This window comes from Theropithecus gelada, chromosome 3 (genome assembly GCF_003255815.1).
Source record: "Theropithecus gelada isolate Dixy chromosome 3, Tgel_1.0, whole genome shotgun sequence".
Classification (NCBI taxonomy): domain Eukaryota; kingdom Metazoa; phylum Chordata; class Mammalia; order Primates; family Cercopithecidae; genus Theropithecus; species Theropithecus gelada.
The window spans coordinates 96,063,020-96,085,247 of record NC_037670.1 but is presented as its reverse complement, the minus strand read 5'-3'; the positions used below and the strand labels follow the sequence as shown (position 1 = coordinate 96,085,247).

At 37.1% G+C, this 22,228-nt stretch overlaps 1 protein-coding gene across 8 annotated transcripts in view; it reads left to right on the top strand.

Annotated features, from left to right (window-relative positions):
• BZW2 (basic leucine zipper and W2 domains 2) overlaps window positions 1–21,450 on the top strand; it is a 60,628-nt gene extending 39,178 nt beyond the window's left edge. For 3 of the 8 annotated variants that reach the window (XM_025378346.1, XM_025378348.1, XM_025378349.1), the window contains exons 6-12: window positions 789–924; window positions 4,693–4,802; window positions 9,685–9,855; window positions 11,776–11,922; window positions 12,936–13,074; window positions 19,337–19,459; window positions 20,988–21,450. In XM_025378346.1, coding sequence (XP_025234131.1) covers window positions 789–924; window positions 4,693–4,802; window positions 9,685–9,855; window positions 11,776–11,922; window positions 12,936–13,074; window positions 19,337–19,459; window positions 20,988–21,016 — 855 coding nt within the window. In that variant the 3' untranslated portion in view covers window positions 21,017–21,450. Of the gene's footprint in view, window positions 1–788; window positions 925–3,427; window positions 3,498–4,692; window positions 4,803–9,684; window positions 9,856–11,775; window positions 11,923–12,935; window positions 13,075–19,336; window positions 20,166–20,987 lie in introns of those variants that run through there. The other 5 variants (XM_025378350.1, XM_025378352.1, XM_025378345.1 and 2 more) reach the window with 3 other exon arrangements.
• The last annotated feature ends 778 nt before the right edge of the window (window positions 21,451–22,228 follow it).

Here is a 22,228-nt window from a genome sequence, read left to right as displayed (position 1 = left end):
AGAGGAGAGTTAGGAGAGAGAAGGACATCCCACAGGGCTGACTACTATAGGAAAATATAATATAGGAAGTGGGTTTTTTGTTTTGTTTGCTTTGAGCTTACATTCATATTTTTCTAGGGTTGCTACTTTTTCAGTTCCCTGCCTCGGGGACAAGAGAATCTAAAAGTGTACCCAAAAAACATCAAGAACCTAGAAAACCCCTTTCTCCCTGAACAGTCTTGTTTTGAAGACTGTTGTATTCTGTGAGCTCAGAAAAGTATATATTAAATGTCAAAAGCTTAACTTCGACTCTTTCCTGGTTTTTTGTTTTTGTGGGGCTTTTTATTTGTTTCTGTTTTTGCCGTAAAAATTCTATTCAGAGAAAACGGGCATATGTAGCAGGGGAAGAGGTAGTCACCCAAAGAAGTGGAAAAACTTGAAAAACAATACATTTCAGAAAACATGTCCATCGTGTATACTTAACCCTTTTGCATGCACATAGTCAAACATAAATCCATCTGTTTACATATCATCCAAATATCTCTTTTCCTTTCCGTGAATGTTATCTACAGCTGTGAGTAAATGAACTGAGAAGAAAGGAACCTGCCTGCTCAAGTCACTTTCCACAGCATCCAATTTATCATGAAATGAATTACTATGCTTTACATATAACCTTCTGTGTGTGTGCCACGTAGCCATGGATGTTCACACTGTTTATCTTCCCACTTCAGTCCTTTGCTTCATAGACATGGTTCCTTTTTTTTTTCTTTTCTTTTTCTTTTTTTTTTTTTTTTTTTTTTGACCCACAGCTTCTCCTCTTCCTTAAAGCCTTTTCCGAAACAGAGCAGACAAAGTTGGCGATGCTGTCAGGGATTCTGCTGGGCAACGGCACCCTGCCCGCCACCATCCTCACCAGTCTCTTCACCGACAGCTTAGTCAAAGAAGGTAACGAGGCTCCTGTTTTCTCGCCTGTCAGACAACAAAGGGGAAAAAAAAGCCACAGATAGTTATAAAAATGCCAGTTGCTCCTTTTGGTGTCCTCTACTACTCATTCTTCACATAAGAGAATATCTGTGTATGTGTGTATATTGCCTTTCAAATAATAAAAGGAGTGGACATGTTAATTGTAGGACATTTGAAGGAAAAACATATGCACACCTATATAAAGACATATTAAGAAAGACTAATAGCCAATTAAAATCTCATGGAAGACTTGATGCCTAGGTCAAATACCCTGAAATCGATTTGGTGACCTTTTTGCCCTTCAATACAAAATGGCAGCCTTTAACTCTCACCCCTATTGTAAGAACAAAAACTGTTCCCCTCTCAAGGTCTAGAGAAACTGATGCTCAGATACTCATTTTGATTGCACTTTTTAAGATATTCATTGTCTCAATTTTAGAAAAGAGTTTTAAGTCTGCTGCAATAGAAGGAGTCTTGTTTTAATTTTAAGGCATTAAGAGTTGGATAGGCATGCATACCATGATTTGGTTATAGAATAAAACAAAAGTGGGCTGTTTACTTGTAGGAGGATAATGATAGTCAAATTACAATGCAACACAAAACAGTTATTTTTCCTTAAAAACAAATTAAAAGAGCTTTTGTGCGAACATCTGTTTCTTCTGAGAACTTAAAAAGTTTTCCTCCTACGTATATGAAGTCCTAGCCTCATTCATGCCTATAGTGAAAGGGGTTATAGTTTTCTTGTAGCTAAGAAAAGAATAGTAAATTGAGAGTCAATCGGTCTTATTCAAAGACTCTAGTTTTTAGCTTAAAATCACTCAGATTTATGACAATTCAGACTCTGTAATTGTTGTATGTTATTAGTATTATGACATTTTAAAGTATTTCCCTGAAGAAAATTCACAGTACAACACACATCTTATTTTTGCTGTTAGCCATTTTGCACACAGAAAATCAACATAGTATATAAATGGTAACCATTAATTATTTTAAATTATCCTAGCCAACATAACAGAAAATTATTGCCTTTCTAGTTATTTTAAAAATCTAAATGATGTCTGTAACTTCCTTTGTAATATATCCAAATATTACATTATTAGATGGATAGATATGTGATAAAGCAAATACGGCAAAATATTAGTTATAGAAACTAGATGGTGGGCATGTGAGTGGTCATTGTTCAGTTTGTTCAGCTTTTCTGTATGTCTGGAAATTATTATAGTAAAATGTTTGGGGGATGGTGAGGAGAAAAATAACTTTGCTATGGAAGAAGTATAGTGCCTCTGTTATATGGCTTTTCCTTAAACTCTGCCATCTTTTACAAACTAGAGGTTTAAACTCTTGCTTCCTAATTGGAAAAGCATTGAGAAAATGGCTGGGTATGGTAACTCATGCCTGAAATCCTAACACTTTGGGAAGCTGAGGTAAGAAAATTACTTGAGGCCAGGCGTTTGAGACCAGTTTGGGAAACATAGCAAGACTCTTCTTCTCTACCAAAAAAAATAAATAAATAAATAAAAACTAGCCAGGTGTGTTGGCACACCATGCAATCCCAGCTGCTCAGGAGACTAAGGCAAGAGGATTACTTGAGCCCAGGAGTTTGAGGCTACGGTGAGCTATGATCACATCATCTTACTACAGCCTGGGCAACAGAGAAAGACTATCTAAGATTAAAAAAAAAAAAAAAAAAAAGAAATAACGAAAACAGTTAAGAAATTAATCATTTTCCCCAACTCATCCAATACATGACCAAGGGAGATGGGATTATCCTACTCAGTAGAGGAGTAACTATAAAGAAAGTTAAATCTCAATTTTAGGCTCCTCGTTTCAAGCATAGTTTTTCTTTACTTACAATACAGATTCCAGCCTAGTATTAATTTATATTAAATTTTATATTGGTTGTATGAGCTAATGATAATGCTAAAAATTCATCTTAACAAGTTGTTTAACATGAACTTTCAGTTAAGATGTAATGCATGTTTTGTTGTCATGGCCATTTTTTTTTTAAATTAGTTTCTCTGCTTATTCAAGGGAAGAAAATCAGGTTTAGTTGGTGTCTGTATGAATGATAGACGAATTAAATGCTTTGCCTCTCCAGTTACTGGAAGACCTGGGTCAAATTGGTATATAAGGACATGTATTTCTTATGTAACAATAAATGGAAAATTAGGACAGACTTCAGGCTGAACAGCAATATCGTTCAGAACTTAAGTTTTTTTCTCCTGTTATCATTCATAGCATTAACTTCATCCCAAGGATGCTGCCCCCTCTTGTTATAAATGTCTGCTGGTACAGTTATGGCATATTCTTCCTGGTTCCGGTTCAGTGAAAGAACACTTCTCCTGAACACAGGATAATTTATCTTTCCTTCAGCCGATTGGCTGACACAGACTGCATGACCAGTACAGGTCCAGTAGCAATTGCCAGGGGGGTGCCTTGGGCAGATGAGCTTGAGCGAGGTCACTAAATTAATCATCAGAAAGAGGTGGTACCAGAACTTAGGCTAATGAGTAGTCACCTGGACTGGATAAAATGGGACCTCTTTTAGGAAAGAGGTAAAGAGAATAGAGGCTGCTTAGGCCACATTATCATTAGCTCATAACAATAGTAGAACCTTCAGTTTAGAAAACTCAGTTAAATGTTTCAACTACATCTTAACTCTTCATTAAATAACCACAACATAAATTTAGAAATTTGAAGTGTTCATAGAACTGTCTTCTTATTATCTGATTATTTCTATTTGGAAATAAGTGGTAATGTAAATGTGGACATGTGATTGAATGGTTTCCTGATTTAACATAACTAGCTTAATAACGATTTTTTTTAAATCCAGAAAAGTTTAACTTGAAACAGCCTTGATATTTTTATAGCTTAACTCAAGAGTATTTTAAAATGCTTTTTATGGCTGGGCGCAATGCCTCATTCCTGTAATCCCAGCAATTTGGGAGGCCAGCACAGGTGGATCACCTGAGGTCAAGGGTTCAGGACTAGCCTGCCCAACATGGCAAAACCCTGTCTCTACTAAAAATACAGCAATTAGCTGAGTTTGGTGGTGCATGCCTGTAATCCCAGCTACTTGGGAGGCTGAGGCAGGAGAATCACTTGACCCCAGGAGGTGAAGATTGCAATGAGCTGAGCTCGTGCCACTGCGCTCCAGCCTGGGCAACAGAGTGAGACTCCATCCCCCCAAAAATAAAAATAGGAATAAATAAATAAATAAAATGCTTTTTATAAAAAGTAAAACTAAGGTACATGATATGTGTTCATCTATTCGTAGCAGTACTTATTATATCTATCACTATCAGTGTTCTTGTACTGGCATCCTTGATTAGCAAATTACTTGATAAAGGTGACATTACAGTTTTGTGTCTCCTAATTTTCTTGTGCCTCAAGATCACTGTTATAAACATGAAATACATATGAACCAGAGGGTGAAATAAAGGCAATAACACCGAAGATACTGGGTGTTAAATATGTTTTTGACCAAGGTAAAATAACTTACAGTTAGACCAGGTTGGATTCAAAGAGTCCAAATTTGAAAAATATTTTAATTTATTTTCCTTTTCCTGAAAATGTTCTATTTTGAGTAACGAGAAGAGGAGAATTTGCCTAGAGGTCTATTGACTTTTCCTTTGTACCAAATTTAGTCTTTTAGTTATTTACCCACTTCAGGAAACCTGGGTGCTTTGCACACCATCACAATTGGTTTTGCTCATAAAAGGAATGAAATTCTCTTTTGTTTTTGAACAGGCATTGCGGCCTCATTTGCTGTCAAGCTTTTCAAAGCATGGATGGCAGAAAAAGATGCCAACTCTGTTACCTCGTCTTTGAGAAAAGCCAACTTAGACAAGAGGCTGCTTGTAAGTGTTTTCTGGTGAAAGGGTTGTATGTATGATGCCTTTCTTGGAGCTTAAGCAATGCCTGCAATGTAGTATATGAGTAATATCCCTGGATCTATGTTGACTTGGAGCACTGTTCCTTTTATTTCTGTGTAATTGTTAATAGAAACTGATTTCATTTTAATCTTTGTTTTGTCACCAAATGGCACAATAAAATTAAAGAATTGTGAGGAATATAGACTTCCAAATTTGTAAGCTTGTTGACATAATGTTAATATTTAATCAGAATTAAGACTTTCTTTTATAGCCATAACTTTTTTTTTTGGAGACAGAGTCTGGCTCTGTCACCCAGGCTGGAGTGCAGTGGCACAATCTCACTCACTGCAGCCTCTGCCTCCTGGGTTCAAACGATTCTCCTGCCTCAGTCTCCTGAGTAGGTGGGATTACAGGCGTTCTCCACCACACCCAGCAAATTTTGGGATTTTTTTAGTAGAGGTGGGGTCTCACCATGTTGGCCAGGTTAGTCTCAAACTCCTGACCTCAAGTGATCCGCCCACCTCAGCCTCCCAAAGTGCTGGGATTACAGGTGTGAGCCACCGCACCCAGCCTATAGACATAACCTTCTAGACATTTTAAGGTTTTAATATGATAAAAATTTCATCAATCTCACTTAATCAAATACTTGTGATCTCTATTTTGAGTAGCAGTCAGACTGTGCTCATCTCAAATGTGTGTTAAATAGTTTGCTTAAAAAAAAAAGTTTAAACAAGATTGCCTTGGAAATACTTAAGCTGTTACAGAAAGTAAACAAGTTAATTGTGTCACAGTTGCTTGATTATATTTTTATTTCTCCATCTTTGTGTATTTCTAAGAAAATCCAGAAAAATGTTTTGTTTTTATAATGTCTTTTTTTTTTTTGCCACGCAATATCTCATTTTATTATTATTTTCTATGTGCTCCCTACAATTTCTTTCTTCTTGATGCAGCAGCTGTGAAATGCCAAGATTTTTCCAGGTGGAATTGCTTTTACAGTTCTAGGATAAAGTGTAAAAATAAGACACATCCCTGCCATCTTCTTTTCACCTGGCCTTTTCTCTGTTGTTCTCTTCCAGTGTGTTTCAGTGTGCAAGGGTCCAATCCCATGAGATATTTCTAAGACTCTCTCTCTTCCTCAAGAACACATGAAAGTAATTTTAAATGTAAATACTTGCAATTTAAATCACTTAAGAATACTTTGTTTCTTGACGTTTACCTTAAATAGATTTGTGTGTTTACAGTTTTTACATTATGGTAAAAGTCTAGGTTCTAGCTCATAATAATTTTCATTCCTCATATGTTTACTGAATGCCTACCCTGTGCTGGGCATGGTACGACAAGCTGCAGAGCCAGTAGAGAACAGGACAGAAAAGTTGCCTGCCCTTGTGAAACCTACTTTCTAGTGGACTTAGGGCAAATCCCTGTAAACAGAAGCAAAAGTCATAGAAGATAAGTGAATAGGTTGCTGAGGAAGGTGGAGGTTCATACAGAGGGAACATATTTGTTGTCCATGAGGCTGTGGGTTGTCTATAGGTTAGCTCTATCTTGGCTAAGCCTGACTTAGTTCCACATGCCTTTTCATTCGGGCACAGGCTGAGGGAGCAGCTCCCATCTGGCCCATTCTGTCTTCACAGCAGAGTACCAGAACACAGAGACTGAACTGAACCTCTCAAGTATCTTAAAAACTCACCTATGGATGCTGCCATGCCTGGCAATAGACTGGGAAAATCCAGTCCACTAATAGGCTGCATCTCCACCTCTGCAGATAGACATAGCAAGGAGGGGGTTCTCTTAATACTCTTTTGAAGCAGAGGAGGTGGATGATTGGGAAAAAAGATACAGTCTATCCGGTTATTTCTTAAAGCAGTAATTTTCTTAAAGATATTCACAACTATAGCCCGGTTAGCTTAATTAGGTGGCTTCATTTAGAAAATTCATTTTCTTTTTGGAAACACATGCCATCTAGCTGTTTTTACTAGGTTTGTGTGTGTTTGTGTGTATACGTGGAACATAGGTGGTGGTTTCTGCGAGAAACACATAAACTGGGTGAGAACAGGGTAGTTACCTATGCACTATGCCTGCCTGATATTTGTTGAATCAATAAGAGAATGAGGAACTAGTGAGTCAGTTCCCACTCTTTAGGAGGAAATTTTGTTTCATGAACATATACAACAAAATTCTCTTTAACTCTGAACTACTACATTTTAGGAAAATTAGTGTATTACCAGACTTTAGCTCTCACCCACTATTATAACACAGAAGAAAGAACAATTTATAGCAACTCAGAGAGGAGAGGGAATGGGAAAAAACAACCCTTATTACTGACAAAGCAAGTAGTGATTAAGAAATTAAAGATATTGCTCTCTTCCTTTATTTATTCAATAAGTATGTATTGATTATATTATATGCCGGAAACTTCCAAGAGCTGGGGAGATTGAAAGGAACCAAACGAACAGACCCTTTCCTTCATGAAGCTTATATTCTATTTCAGGAGAGTGGGCCATAAACTAAAACCCGTAAAACATGTATTATAATAAAGGTAAAAATTAAGTAGGGGCCCAGTGTGGTGGCTCACACCTGTAATCCCAGCACCTTAGGAGGCAGAGGCAGGTGGATCACTTGAAATCAGGAGTTCAAGACCAGCCTGACCAACATGGTGAAACCTTATCTCTACTGAAAATACAAAAAATTAGTTGGGCATGATGGTGCACACCTGTAATCCCAGTTCCTCGGGAGGCTGAGGCGGGAGAGTTGCTTGAACCCGGGAGGTGGAGGTTGCAGTGAGCTAAGATCACGCCACTTCACTCCAGCCTGGATGACAGAGCAAGACTCCATCTCAAAACAAAATTAAGTAGGAAAGAGTTAGAGAGCTTCCAAATGTGGGCTGTGATTTTCAGTGGTGGAAAGCTCTCTGTGATAAGATGACATTGGTGTAAAGACTTGAGGGAGGTGTGGAGCGAACTGTTTAAGTATCTCCACATAGAGCATTCCAGGCAAAGGGAATAGGGAATGGGAAGGCCCACGTTGGGGACAGCAAGGGGAGAGCAGGTAAGAGCGAAAGTTTAGATAAGCTCAGAGAAGTAGCAAGGCCCGTATCATCTAGGGCTTTGGCTTGTATTCCAAATGAGATAGAAAGCTTTTGGAAATTCTCTGCAGAATGGTGTGTAATGTGATTTTGAGTCTCAACAGGATCACTCTTGCTGTCACTTTGGGAATAGACTCAGGAGCAAGAGCAAAAGCAGGGAGACCTTAATCTAGGGATGAGATGATAGAGATTTGTACCACGGTAGGGTTTCTCTAATAAATACAAACCATGTTCCAAGTCAAAAAATGACATGGTATGATTCAGACTGGCTTCCCCTCAACTTAATCTGAATAATAATTTTCAATATATTCTATACTATTCATAAGAATTTGGAATGTAGTTCATAAGTGATATGTATGAGTGATATGAACATAACTTTAAATCAAACTTTGCAGTCACACTCTTCCTAAATAGAATATTGAGTGCTAGCACAGAGTAATGGAATAAGTATTGACTTTGGGGCACACAGCTCTATTCTTAAATATTTTTGGCAGCATAAATTGGGTCAAGCTGCTTAACCTTGTTGAAACTTAGTTTATCATCTACAAAAAATGTCTGCTTTACCCAGTTGTTATGAGGAAAGTGCCAGTACATTTTGATTCATAGAAGAAACTCAATAAAAGTACATTAGTTCCCTGCCCTGGAGATTTGGAAGATGTGGAGTGGTAGAGGAAATATCAGTGATGCAGTTTCAGTGTGGTATAAAATGTTTGCTTTATTATGAATGCATGTTTGATAGCTGCTCCCACCAGCTCTCTTCTGACATTTTGAAACATATGACTCAACAGGGGAAATTAATAGGATGATAGAACATTGAAATTTGAATCCTGACATAGGAGCCCTCCAGCTGTGTTCCTATAGGTGGTGGCAAACCCATTACAGATCTACTGAGGCTTTTCCTGGAACCACATAGCCATTGGCCATATGTATGCAAATCTAACCAATACAAAAGCCTGTATATATTTTTTAGACACTGCAGCAGTCTGAAAAATGTGAGAGCTTTGAAAATCATCTTAATTTCATAGATGGGTGTTGAACTCACCCAGGATTAGATCGTGACTAAGTGTTACTGAGATTCTGCCAAACTGTGTAGGGTAAAATGGAAATGAGGTGAAAATATGAGAGCAGCTATGGTATATTGCTCTTTTTGAAAATTTCCATCAGAATTATGTAATAAACTAGAATTGGTATGGTGGGTGTCTTAGACCTTTTTTATTACTTACAACAGAACACCTGAAACTGGGTTATTTATACAGAAAAGGAACTTATTTCTTACAGTTATGGAGTCCCATGTCAAGGGGTTGCATCTGGTGAGAGCCTTCTTGCTGGTGGGGACTCTGCAGTGTCCCACGAAGGCTCAGAGTATCACGTGGCGAGAGGGCTGAGTGTACTAGCTCAGGTCTCCCCTCCTCTTTTTTAAAGCCACCAGGTCCCCTCCCAACATAACCTATTAATCCATGAATGGATTAATCCATTCATGAGGGCAGAGCCCTTATAATCCAGTAACTCTTTAAAAGCCTCACCTCTCAATACTGGCACAATAGAGTCCAAATTTATCTCAATTGCTTACCTTTTTTTCTTTTTCTTTGTGAAACTGCCTAATTTCAGAAGATGTTTAGCTCAATAGCTCAATAAATAGACCAGTGATTTGTTGTTTTGTAAAACAGTCTTATTCTTTTCTTCGAAATACGAGATATTCTAAGTGAAATGAAGATTTTGTCCTTTATGCTTGCCGAAATTTGAATAGCTTTGTGTATAACAGTCTCCCTTTCTCTCTTTCAGGAACTCTTTCCAGTTAACAGACAGAGTGTGGATCATTTTGCTAAATACTTCACTGACGCAGGTCTTAAGGAGCTTTCCGACTTCCTTCGAGTCCAGCAGTCCCTGGGCACCAGGAAGGAACTGCAGAAGGAGCTCCAGGAGCGTCTTTCTCAGGAATGCCCGATCAAGGAGGTGGGAGAACACGGGCAGGCATCACTGCAATATACATGAATGGGAGGAATTACATGGGCTGTGTAGCAAAGGCTTTCCTTAAAAAGTCTGCCCTATGCTTATTGCTGTAAATTTATCCACTTATTCCTACCATTTAAATTAACTCAGCTTCAAAGTATAGATTTAGAATCCTCCATTTTTGTTAATACTCTAGGATGGTCCAGAAATTAATAGTGATTTTCACACAAATGACATTTTACCAGGCTGCTGTGATTTTCAAAATATGTCATCTGTCAAATAGATTTGACTATCCACTATCAGTATAGCCCATTATATGGTAGTTTTAAAATTTTGTTGCAGATTATCTAACCTGATTAAGCATCTGCCTAGTGTTTGGAATTAACACTGGATTTTTTGTTCATCACTCTGTATGAATATGTAGGCTTTTTATTTGAAAAAAGCTTGAATTCCTATCATGGGAAAAGACTAGTTGAATGTGTGACTTGTTTAATCCCACTCACACTTGAAATAGCTGTGTTTCCCTATAATGTAAAAGCTATCTTTTTTATAATATGCATATGCATAGTTCATATATACATGCTATAGTTCACAAAGCTATGACTATATCCTTTTTTTATTTTTAATGTATCTGGAGAAAGCTTTCTATTTGAAGTTTCAAATCTTTCACACAACAATCTAAAAATTAATATAAAGCATCCTTTCTTTTTTTCCACCTGCTCCAAAATGCCTGACCTGCACCTACTTCCATGCTCCAAGCCCTGCATGGCACCTCACGTGGTTGAAGGCTGGAGAATGTAGGACTGATACTATCCAGCAGGTGGAGGTGTTGGAATGACAAATATTCTTAAGTCTCATGATATTAAGGATAACAGTGTATTCAGTCATATTTCTCCAAGCAAGAATTTGTACATGATTTTCCATGGGGAAAAGAAGGAAACATAAAAAGCCTTGTGATGCTTGTAGATGCCAGGATGTCACACTTTCATGTGGCTTCCTCCAGCCAGCACAGGGACTGGGACTGCCCAGCTCCTTCTGCTTTCAAAGGCTACTCAGGTCACTGCTGGCATTTCTGCACACCAGGCCAGAGGTAAAGAAAGCAATGTGTTTCCACTAAACAAGAAAAGGGAGGAGAAAAAGGTTTTACTACTACTTGCAAACTAGTATACTGGAGATATCATGATGACTTTTAATCATTTCTGAGGCCCAAACCTCTATTTATTATTTTATTTTAAAAGGAAAAAGCCTTTCAAATAAATTTGATATAAAATACATTGTTAGGCAAGCCTATATTCCATACTGTCAGGGTTGAGTATAAATTTGCATGTTTATACATAATTCAAAAGGGAAAATAAGTTACTGAATACTGCTGAATTGATGTATATGAAATCTAAAAATTACCTTTGCACTTTACAATTTATTTACAAATTAACTTTTCACTGAGATGGGGCATAACGATCATCAAAAGTAATGATTGAAGAATAAATTGTGGAGAATGGACCTGTACAAACCCAAGATGGTATCCATCAAGAGGTTTTAAAGTTTAGGGATGGAAATAAAAGTTCACAACTCTATTGCCTTCTTTAAATCTCCAAAAAGTCAAACTGGCCCAAGTATCCCTACTCTACTAGACTCAAAGGGGTTTCTCTATGAGGAAACAAAAATCCTCTCTTACTCCACATTATCCAGCAGCTCCTGACCAGAGCTAAGCCTATTAATTTTGGTACTAAAAATAAGTCTGCTTGAGAACAAATCATTGTATTTTTTCTCCCTCTTCCAGTCTGAGAATGCAGACAAGGAAAGGAGAAACCAAGCAGATTGTTTCTTAGCTGCCCCAAAACGTTGACTCACTGGGCAGCTAGGAGGGAGGAGGGAGCTCTCCATCTGCCTGTTACTTTCTGACCCCATTTCCATGAAATGTAGGTGGTGCTTTATGTCAAAGAAGAAATGAAGAGGAATGATCTTCCAGAAACAGCAGTGATTGGTCTTCTGTGGACCTGTATAATGAACGCCGTTGAGTGGAACAAGAAGGAAGAACTTGTTGCAGAGCAGGCTCTGAAGCACCTGAAGGTAACAGCCCTTAGCAAGGAACTGACCCAGCCAAGGGCAAACTGCAGCTTTTTTTTTTTTTTTTTTTATTGAGACAGAGTCTCATTCTGTTGCCTCAGCTAGAGTGCAGTGGCACAATCTGGGCTCACTGCAACTTTGAACTCCTGGACTCAAGCCATCCTCCCTCCTTAGCCTCCCAGCTAGCTGGGACTACAGGTGCTTGCCACCACATCTGGCTAATTTCTTCATTTTTTGGTAGAGACTTGTTGTTTCGCTATGTTGCCCAGGCTGGTCCTGAAATCCTGCATTCAAGCTATCCTCCTGCTTCGGCCTCCCTAAATGTTGGGATTGCAGGCATGAGCCATCACCCCTGGCCCACATTTGTCTTAATTGAGAGTATGGCAAATGGGTTCCAACTACAATTACCCCAGACTCAGACTAAACATATACTTTCTAATTTTTTTCAAGTTTGCACCCACCGTTCATGAGAACATAGCAGTGAATAAACTATCCATGTTACTTTGATTAGGGAAGGCCCTTTAGAAGAGATAAGTATTGAATTGAGTAAGTCTCAGAAAAACAATGGCTGTGCATCAGTGTCAGAAAGTCAAGGATATTTCTAAATGAATGCTTTTTATCCCAGCAACCCATCAAGATTCTTTCTCTGTACCCACTAAGAGTCCAAATATGAGAATCTGCCTATATTAAAGATAATTGCTATGCCTGCTATGTCTAAGAGATATTGTGAAAATGCAGTCATATCCTCATACAATATCCATTGTATTACTGGACTGTAGCTCTGCCATTGAGAAAGTGTGAATCTTCTTCCCAGTTCCCTCACAGGTCTGCCATACTGCTTTGTTCCTACTGTTCTGTTCCCCTCACGCTGTTGGACACAATATGATGATAACAAGGTATTAATCCTAAAGTCAGTCTTTTCTAAGCAACCCTCCAGGTTATTGTTATGGTTCCAGCAGTGTCAGCTGTGTACCTCCCACGCAAGTGATGGCTTTTACTCTCCACTTCTGTTCTAGCAATATGCTCCCCTGCTGGCCGTGTTCAGCTCCCAAGGCCAGTCAGAGCTGATCCTCCTCCAGAAGGTTCAGGAATACTGCTACGACAACATCCATTTCATGAAAGCCTTTCAGAAGATTGTGGTTCTCTTTTACAAAGGTATCCATCCATGTGCCACTGCTGTGCTTCTGTGTTTTGCTGAAGCTCTTTGAGGGGCAGAGCAGGGAATGAGGCAGAGGAGGTTGTGGGGCTCTGTTTAGAGATGGACAGCAAGATGCTAATTTGTGGAAGTTTTATTGAGGCAACCATACCACGTAGAGAGAGGAGGCATACACGCCACATATGCGTTGGCTTGGAAACCCTGCTTAGGCCCCTGGGCACTTCTCATTGGTAGATGAACTGGTAATTGTTTCTTGGGGATGGTGGAAAAAAATGTAATTATATAAAATTGAGCCTGTTTTTGAATTGTAAGGATTAGCTCTAATAACAATGATTATCAAAATGCTATATATATTATGTTCAGACCCTTTTAGGTACCATATATCTGACTTTAAAATTACTGAAGTAATTAGCCTTTTTACTTTGTATTTTAGTTACTTGGCCCAGCCATTCTTCTATTTTCCAAGGGAATGGCTATTTTTAGGTTTTCACATTTACTGTCTTTTCATTGTATTTATAAGGATTAGGTTGCCATGACAACTGGCACTAAAAAATGAATGCTAAAGGTTTTAACTGATCTCAATCTGTATACCTACAGCATACAAAAATGTCCTAGGCTATTTTTTGGGCCTAAATTTGTATAGTTTTGTGAGGGAGAAAAAGGAACACTTAAGAAATGATACATTTTGAACATTGTAATATGTTTATGTTATTATATTCATAAATATCATGATATCAGAAAAGTTAATACCAGCCAAATGTTTATTTTCTCTTTGATGTGTTCCTAAATTTGTCTATTTTGAATTATATCTTGGGAATTTGGAAAATAAAAGTTTTACATAAATAATAGCTCTTTTAAAAATGCTTAATAGCATTTCACAATGAATTTTAATTGGCCACATAGATTCTTCAAATGAATGAATCTTGTCCACAGGTGTTTGGGTGATATTTTACTTTTTCAGAGCACAAAGTATTCAGCAACAATTATAATAGTCAGTAGGAAAATATGATGGCCACCCATTACCACTTGAGGTTCAGTAATTGGTGTTTTCTCCAACCAGATCTGAGTTGGGTCTTCCTGGATTTAGTCATAAGATAGCAGTGTCCTAAAACTAGGCCCCACCCAATGATACCCAAAGCGATCTACCCATCAGAACCAAACCTGCAAGCTGTGTTACCAACTCATAGATGGCACCCAGCAGCCAAGAATGAGATGTGGGGCCCAACCTTCCGTGGCCACAGCTGGCTCCATTTGTAAAACTGGCAGAGAGACTTATGGAACAGGTTTCACTGTTTTGAGGGTGGTAAATTTTTTCCACTACAGAAAACCAAACTATTCATAAACTAGTTACTTGAACATAGTTTGCTTTCTTGTCATTTAAAAGATAACTCAACCAGTGTTTCTCACCAAATTTTTTTTTTTAACTGAGACATCATTGTTTGAGTCTCATCTTCAGGAGCACCCTATCTTGTTATTGCAATGAAATCACAAAGAATCAGCAAACCCCTTGTTATGGGAAATGGCATCTAGGTGGCATATGAACTATTAAAATCCTGCAGATTTCTCTATTTTAACCACTAATGCCAACCTCCTTTTCCTTTAGACTTCTTATAACAACTACTGACAGGTAGTAAAACTGGCTACTTTGAGTTTTTTCTCATTCATCAGCCCCAGATGCTAAGGGTCAGTATGACCCGAAATTATAAAATAACTCAAGAAGTAAGCACTGGGAAGTAAAAAGAAGAGGCATGAGCTCTTAGGCTTATTGATTAACTAGGTAATCAGCATTTAAATAACCTAAAATTAGTTAGGTCTGTGGCAAGTATGACCTGGCCCCAGGGAACACAGGAAGGGTGAGTGTCAACATCAATTTTAATTCTGCCTTAGTTATTTTTGGAAATGAAATTGGGAAACTTTTTTAAAAGTGGAAACCTAAAATACATCACTGAACTAACATTTTAAATACCATTTTCTAGGTAATTTTGTAATTTTCCACAAAATGATATATATAGTCTGTTTTCCTAAGTGAAATAATTCCATGTTTTCTCTTGAGAACATGGAATCCCTGAGGAATGATTGTTCCATACCACGTTAAGAGCATTACTGTGTTAACTATGTTTACCGTCTTGTCTCTTTTTTGCCAGATTTTTACTTTCACCTTATTTTGTCCACCAAACACTTGTGCACCAGGAGACATGTATTTGATTTGTTTCTGTAAAGATCTGATGCTCTCATTCTGTGTTTTATATGCCTAGAAAGACTTAATAAACAGTGAGTGTTAAAGCACTCTTTTCCTAATATGCCTAAGAATTACCCAGAGAGCTTGGTATAAAACACAGCTCCCCGAGAGATTCTGATTCAGTAGGGCCAGGATTGGGCCTGAGAATTTTCATTTTAGCAAGTTTCCAAAGTGATGCTCTGACTGTTGTACCAGGACCACTGGTGTAAAGTATATAGAATTCAAGAAGCAACAGATGCTATGAACTCCAGTAACATGTTCAAGATTATACTTACCTTTGATTTCATGTACATATCCACATCTTACAAATACGGAATAGTGTCTTCTCTGCTGCTTTTACCAAGTTTCTGTGGATTCCTTTAGTTTGTCATAAGGAACATAGTTTTTAAAATGTGGTTTTTAAAATGTAATGGAAACCGTTGCTCCTTTTTAATTTTCATTTTTATCTCTCTCTTACACACACAGCACACACAAACACATACATGGACATACACACACACAGCTCCCCTTTCCCAACATGTCCAGAACTTGAGGATAACAGAAACTTGGGCATATGATTAGCCATGGCAAATCCAATTACTTAATTGAATATCATTATTGAAAGATTTATGAATCTTTTATATAAATAACAGTGGAATAAAAGCAAATTAAATAATACTAGTCAGCAAAGAAAAAAGTGGTGATGGGTCATTTTGCAAAGATTCTCTTTCTGTATTAAAATCTAGATTTGTATATTTCAGGCAGTAAGAAAGAGTAAATCCATTGCTAACTTTCAAGCATCACATTATTGACTTTTAAAAATAATTTTCTCTTCTTTTTTCCCCGAAGATAAGTCCCATAGACTCAGCATGGTCTAAAACGTATAAAACTACCTTGTCAAGTACTGTTATTATCTCTGTCATGGGTTTTCTTGTTTGCAGAAGTTTTTTAGGTTAAATTCTATCCTGCATGCAAATTTTTCTAAAAGGAGTTTTTTATTCTAGTTCTAAAAAAGGGTGAGTGCCCTTCTCAGCATATATTCCCAGCATTCTTAGGGTAAATTATTTTTGACTTGTGTCCCTATGTGACATTCCTAATAAAAAAATTCTGAATTTCAAGAGTTTCAAGTGACATAGTTTTAGACTAACTTTCTAAATAACTAACATGATCTAAAATTTAGCAGTTCTCAAGCCACTTTTACAATATTGTCTCTTTGATCCTCATGAATACATTAGAACTCTACAAATTGAGAAATATTTATTTTTTTCCTCATCAAGTTAACAAATTTATTCCTTATACATGTGTTGAATAGATACTATGGGGCAGGTGTTTCATTAAATGCTGGAAATGAGATGAACAAAATATAGTGCCTGACTTCCTGAATTTCAGGATGTAGAAGAAAACAAAGAATTACAGTCACCATGTCAATTGCTGAAATAAGCCTCACACAGAGGGTGTCAGAAGGGATAGGACCACAGAGGAAGGGCACCTAACTTGTTAAAGCTAATTTGGAGGGGGAGAAGTGAAGGCTCTCGAGGTGCATGCATCTCACCAAACATTGTGAAGAAGTTGGCCAGATAGAAGGGGAAACATATATTCCAGTCTCTATGTGCCATCATACAATGTCTTCCTTTCTTACTGTCTTTTACTGTTATTCTGTATTCCTAAGAGGCATTTGTGGAATATCCCACCAAACATGATTTCTCAGTTTTAATTAACTCTTTTCCCCACTTTATCCTTAGCGAGGGAAAAAATTGTCTGATTCTTTATCCCTCAAGGAGTTCTTTCCTTTTCAGACCTTTCCTTTCACTAAATAGAAGTTGAATTTCTTCTTACACTCTTTGATGTTAATGCTTTACCTCTATGGTGTTCCATGTAGATACTTCAGTAGCTTTTAGTTAATAATTCTCCGGTGCTAGAAGTTTGATCTTTCAGCAAGTAGTTATTACCAAACTGGGTTCTTCTAAGAACTCAACATTGCACCATTAATATGTAGACTCCTCTTATTTTAAATTCTCCTTCCTATTCTTAACATTAAATATTCTCAATTAATGGCAATTTAAGAATATCAAGGCACAAGATTTGCAGTAAACAATGCATTTGATAGGTTTTGCCTATCATTTAGTGTGCTTTTCACAAGCACTGACGTCGACAAGCATTTCAGTAGTTGCATGGTCTCTTTCAGCCTCTGTGGGGCAATAAAACACAGGAATGAGCTCTCAACCTTCAAAAGGAAAGCTCAGACAAATAGTATCACTAAACTGCAGTCTACATCAGCTTTCCAACCTGTACTTTGTATCATCCTCAGTTCAGTAAGGTGTGGAGAAAAAAATCAATTCTCCTTTCCATGTTTGTCACAGTTTAAAATTATATTGTTTGTTTAGAACATTAATAACGATAGTTCAGTAGTGCATGAATATAATTTATAAACTCAAAAATATACATACGTTGGGTGTATATGCCCAAAATTATTCTACAGACAGGAAGACATGATCCAGTTTGATAATTACGGATCTAATCACAAGCATCTTAAAGACAAATTACAAATTACGTAAAAGGGACTTTTAAAATCTCTGTTAATGTTCTTTAAAAGTCTCTGCAAGGCAGTCTTGCATAATAACAGGTCAATTCCTTGGGACACAACTGCCTGCTCCTCAACTCTATGACAGTTAGGCTCTGATGGCTGGTAGAAATTTCTTTTATCTCAGTGGAGAGCTGGAAACAAAGAGCTAAAATAATTAGAAGCTAAGAGTAATTCTATAGGACCCCTGATTGTAACTCTTGCATCCAGTCTCTATAAGTAAATTCAGACTTCTTGCTTCCTTTGCAAAATGTAGTGTTTTTAGTGATAATAATAAACAAGTTTAAAAAAAAAACAACTTTTATTTTCATAAACAAATCTTGTTCATTTTAGTCAGGTCAGTCTCTTCAATTTAATCCAAGAACATTTTCCAAGAGCCAATAATTCTTTAAAAATAAAAAGCCAGTGTTTTTGTTATGAAAATATCAGTGATGTTTTAAATGAAAACAGTATTAAACTGTTTCTGTCATTTTCATAAGTTGAAATTACATTTTAACTGAAAATATATCATTCGAGTAATTTATTAACATTATATGGCTTTATCAGTATTTGTACTGAATTGAGCACATCTCGGGGACAATAATAAATGCTTTGTACCTGTTTTCTATCTCGTTTCCCACTACAAATTCCCAAACAACAACCCATTAGGACATTAGAACATTGGGAGAATATGTACACTTATTTTTATATTCTCATTCTTAACATTAAATACTCTCAATTAATGGTATCTTGAGAATATCAAGGCACATTTGTGGAATTTAGAGTTTTAGACAAAAGATAGTTAACATTTTTTTGTTGTTGTCAGAAACCTGTAGGAAACTAGCTAATGTGTCTGTTTTCCCTTAATGTAGTAGAGGAAAAATATTACTCTTGTAATTTGATATACTGTGGGAAAATAAGTCGTGATTTAGTGATGGAGAAAGTGTGGAACTTCAGTTTATGTGTGTATTACTCCCACAACCCAGAAGTTCCTTTTTATATCTAATTGCTAACATTATTGCATATTATCTACATTTTTTTCCTTTGCCATTTTTCTCCTAAAAAAGAAAATCCCAATCCCCTTAAAAGACACTGGTGATTTGAGGTTGCTCTTTAATCAAGATATGGTTGAACTTGGCAGGACACAAAATGTTCTAAAATGCTGGAATTGCTGATTCATTTGCCAAATTACAAAATAATTCTATTTCCTACCAGCAAATTAGCACTGTGAGAGATTTCCAAGTCCTAGTAGTGAGCTATAGGCTTGCATTATATCATGCCTAAGATGCCTACTTAAGCCTTTAGTAAGCTATCAAAATAGGGCACTGTGCTACATGAAAATCAACTTGGTTCCTCTCTTCTGATAAGTAACAGAATGCTTTATATTAAAAACGATTGCTTTCTATTAAACTGTAAGACATGAAGTTGTTTTGAAACATGACATTTGTGTAGTAACTTTGAAATCTTTGATTTCAAATTGCAGCTGATGTTCTGAGCGAAGAAGCAATACTGAAATGGTATAAGGAAGCACATGTTGCTAAAGGCAAAAGTGTTTTTCTTGACCAGATGAAGAAATTTGTTGAGTGGTTACAAAATGCAGAAGAAGGTATGATTCTGTTTAAAAATTTTGATGACCTTTAAACACTGTCTCATTATATGTCAAAATATTTACCACAGATTTTACTTGCTTTCCTAAAACTAAAATTCTTGAGTTATCTTTTGTATCAAACATTTTGCCGACATCTTAGCTTTCCTTTCTGAAATCACGGCAATAAAAATCTCTACATGTAAAAACAAAGAACGAAATGAAGGGCTTAAATTATCCACTCTGATGGAGGACAGTAAAGAAGAAATGATCAGTAGATGTGAAAGGAGAAAAATACATTTAGCTTAATCACACATTATGGAATTCTATAGATTTTTATGACACCTTTACCAATTAACTGGCAATTTTAAATAATGGAAATGTAAGATGGAAGGATAATAATGGATAAGAGTGAATTCAGGCCAGGTGTGGTGGCTCACACCTGTAATCCCAGTGCTTTGGGAAGCTGAGGAGGGCGGATCACCTGAGGTCAGGAGTTCGAGAGCAGCCTGGCCAACATAATGAAACCCTGTCTCTATTAAAAATACAAAAAAAATTAGCCAGGTATGGTGGCACATGCCTGTAGTCCCAGCTACTCGGTAGGCTGAGGCAGGAGAATCGCTTGAACCAGGAGGCGAAGGTTGCAGTGAGCCAAGATCGCGCCACTGCACTCCAGCCTGGATGACAGAGCAAGACTGCATCTCAATAAATAAATAAATAAATAGAGTGAATTTAATTAAGAATAAAAAGTTTAGACCCGGCGCAGTGACTCATGCCTGTAATCCCAGCACTTTGGGAGGCCGAGGCAGGCGGATCACGAGGTCAGGAGATCGAGACCATCTTGGCTAACACAATGAAACCCCGTCTCTACTAAAAATATAAAAAATTAGCCAGGCGAGGTGGCAGGCACCTGTAGTCCTAGCTACTCGGGAGGCTGAGGCAGGAGAATGGCGTGAACCTGGGAGGCAGAGTTTGCAGTGAGCCAAGATCGTGCCACTGCACTCCAGTTTGGGCAACAGAGCAAGACTCTGCCTCAAAAAAAAAAAACAAAGAATAAAAAGTTTATCTTAGGTGATCCAAAGAAGAAAAGTTGTATTGTTTAATTTTATATATATTCAAATTTTTATATAATTTATATGTATATATGTTTGTATATTTTTATATAATTTATATGTATAAATTTTTATGTAATTTTTATATAATTTATATGTATAAATTTATTTTTATATAATTTATATGTAATTTATATACATATAATTTTTATATAATTTATATGTATAAATTTAATATATATATAATGTATTCATTTATAAGTATTCGTATATATATGCATGTTGCATTTTTAGACAGGCAAAATTTACCTGAAAGCAGAAAAGAGCAAGAGTTTGCCATCTGCCTTCATGTGACTATTTTACCTAATAATGGGTGCCTCGGGTAAAAGTATGCTGGCGCAATGGCAGGGTTCTGGGTTGGTGACTGTAGTAATTTATGACCTTTATTAGAGGAATCTCGGGGGAAATACCTAAATTCTTTCTTTCTTCTCTCCTAGAATCTGAATCGGAGGGTGAGGAAAATTAAATGGCTCAACAAGCACAATACCTAGGTTACCACACACCACTTTTTGATTGGGAATGCTGAACCATTTGAGAAGAGAAACTTGGCTTCTGTTTTCGCAAAGGAAAAAATATAGGATAGGCTTCTCTTGTGCAGAGGGAGAAATGGTTTTGTTTTTGTTTTGTTTTTAAATGGAGCCCTGAGGCATCACCTATTATACTTGGGACTCTACCTCTCACTCACTATATGCTAACTTAAAGCCATTCAACAAGGAGTCAAGTAGGAATCTGAAATTAAATACTCAACAGACTCCTCTTTTTTTAGCTGTATTTTTCAGGTACTGTGTGGTGCCCGCCCCACTGGTGTCTATTACAGGCCACTTTGGTAGTTGTGTATCTGCTCATGTATGTGATTTGACAAACCAGTTTTTTAAAATAAATGGCTTTTTAAAAATCTGGGCTTATATTGTCAGAGCTTTAATTTCTTTCCTGTACGTGACTTCTTACACAGATGGTATTTCGGTGTTTTTTTCTCTTCCCATCCACAATATTGAATGGTTATATTTCTTGTCATCTATTAAAAACTATTCTGCTCATGCCTGTAATCCCAGCACTTTGGGAGGCCGAGGCGGGCGGATCACGAGGAGGTCAGGAGATCGAGACCATCCTGGCTAACACGATGAAACCCCGTCTCTACTAAAAATACAAAAATTAGCCGGGCGAGGTGGCGGGCGCCTGTAATCCCTGCTACTCCGGAGGCCGAGGTAGGAGAATGGCGTGAACCCGGAAGGCGGAGCTTGCAGTGAGCCGAGAGCGCGCCACTGAACTCCAGCCTGGGAGACAGAGCAAGACTCTGTCTCAAATAAAAAAAAATTAAAAAAAAAAAAAAAAAACTGTGCTATTTCTCTCATCTCATGAGTAATACATTTCAGTTATCATCATGGCAAAGGAGAAATTAACCCCAAAATACATGCACATTGGTCTTATTAATAATACCATGGTTATATTATTAATAATTAAGCATATAAATATATGTTCCACATTGCTCATGTTTTTCTCAGCACTATTTTCTCCCCACTTAGAGGAGAGCTAAAGATTTATGTATATAGGTTTAGGTCTTTGTTTATATTTATTTATGACTAAGTTATTTTATCCTTTAAGTTATTCTTCTCTCAATAGTATTAATAACAGTACAAAACATCTGAACATTTCAGAAAACTTTATACAGAAGTCTTTT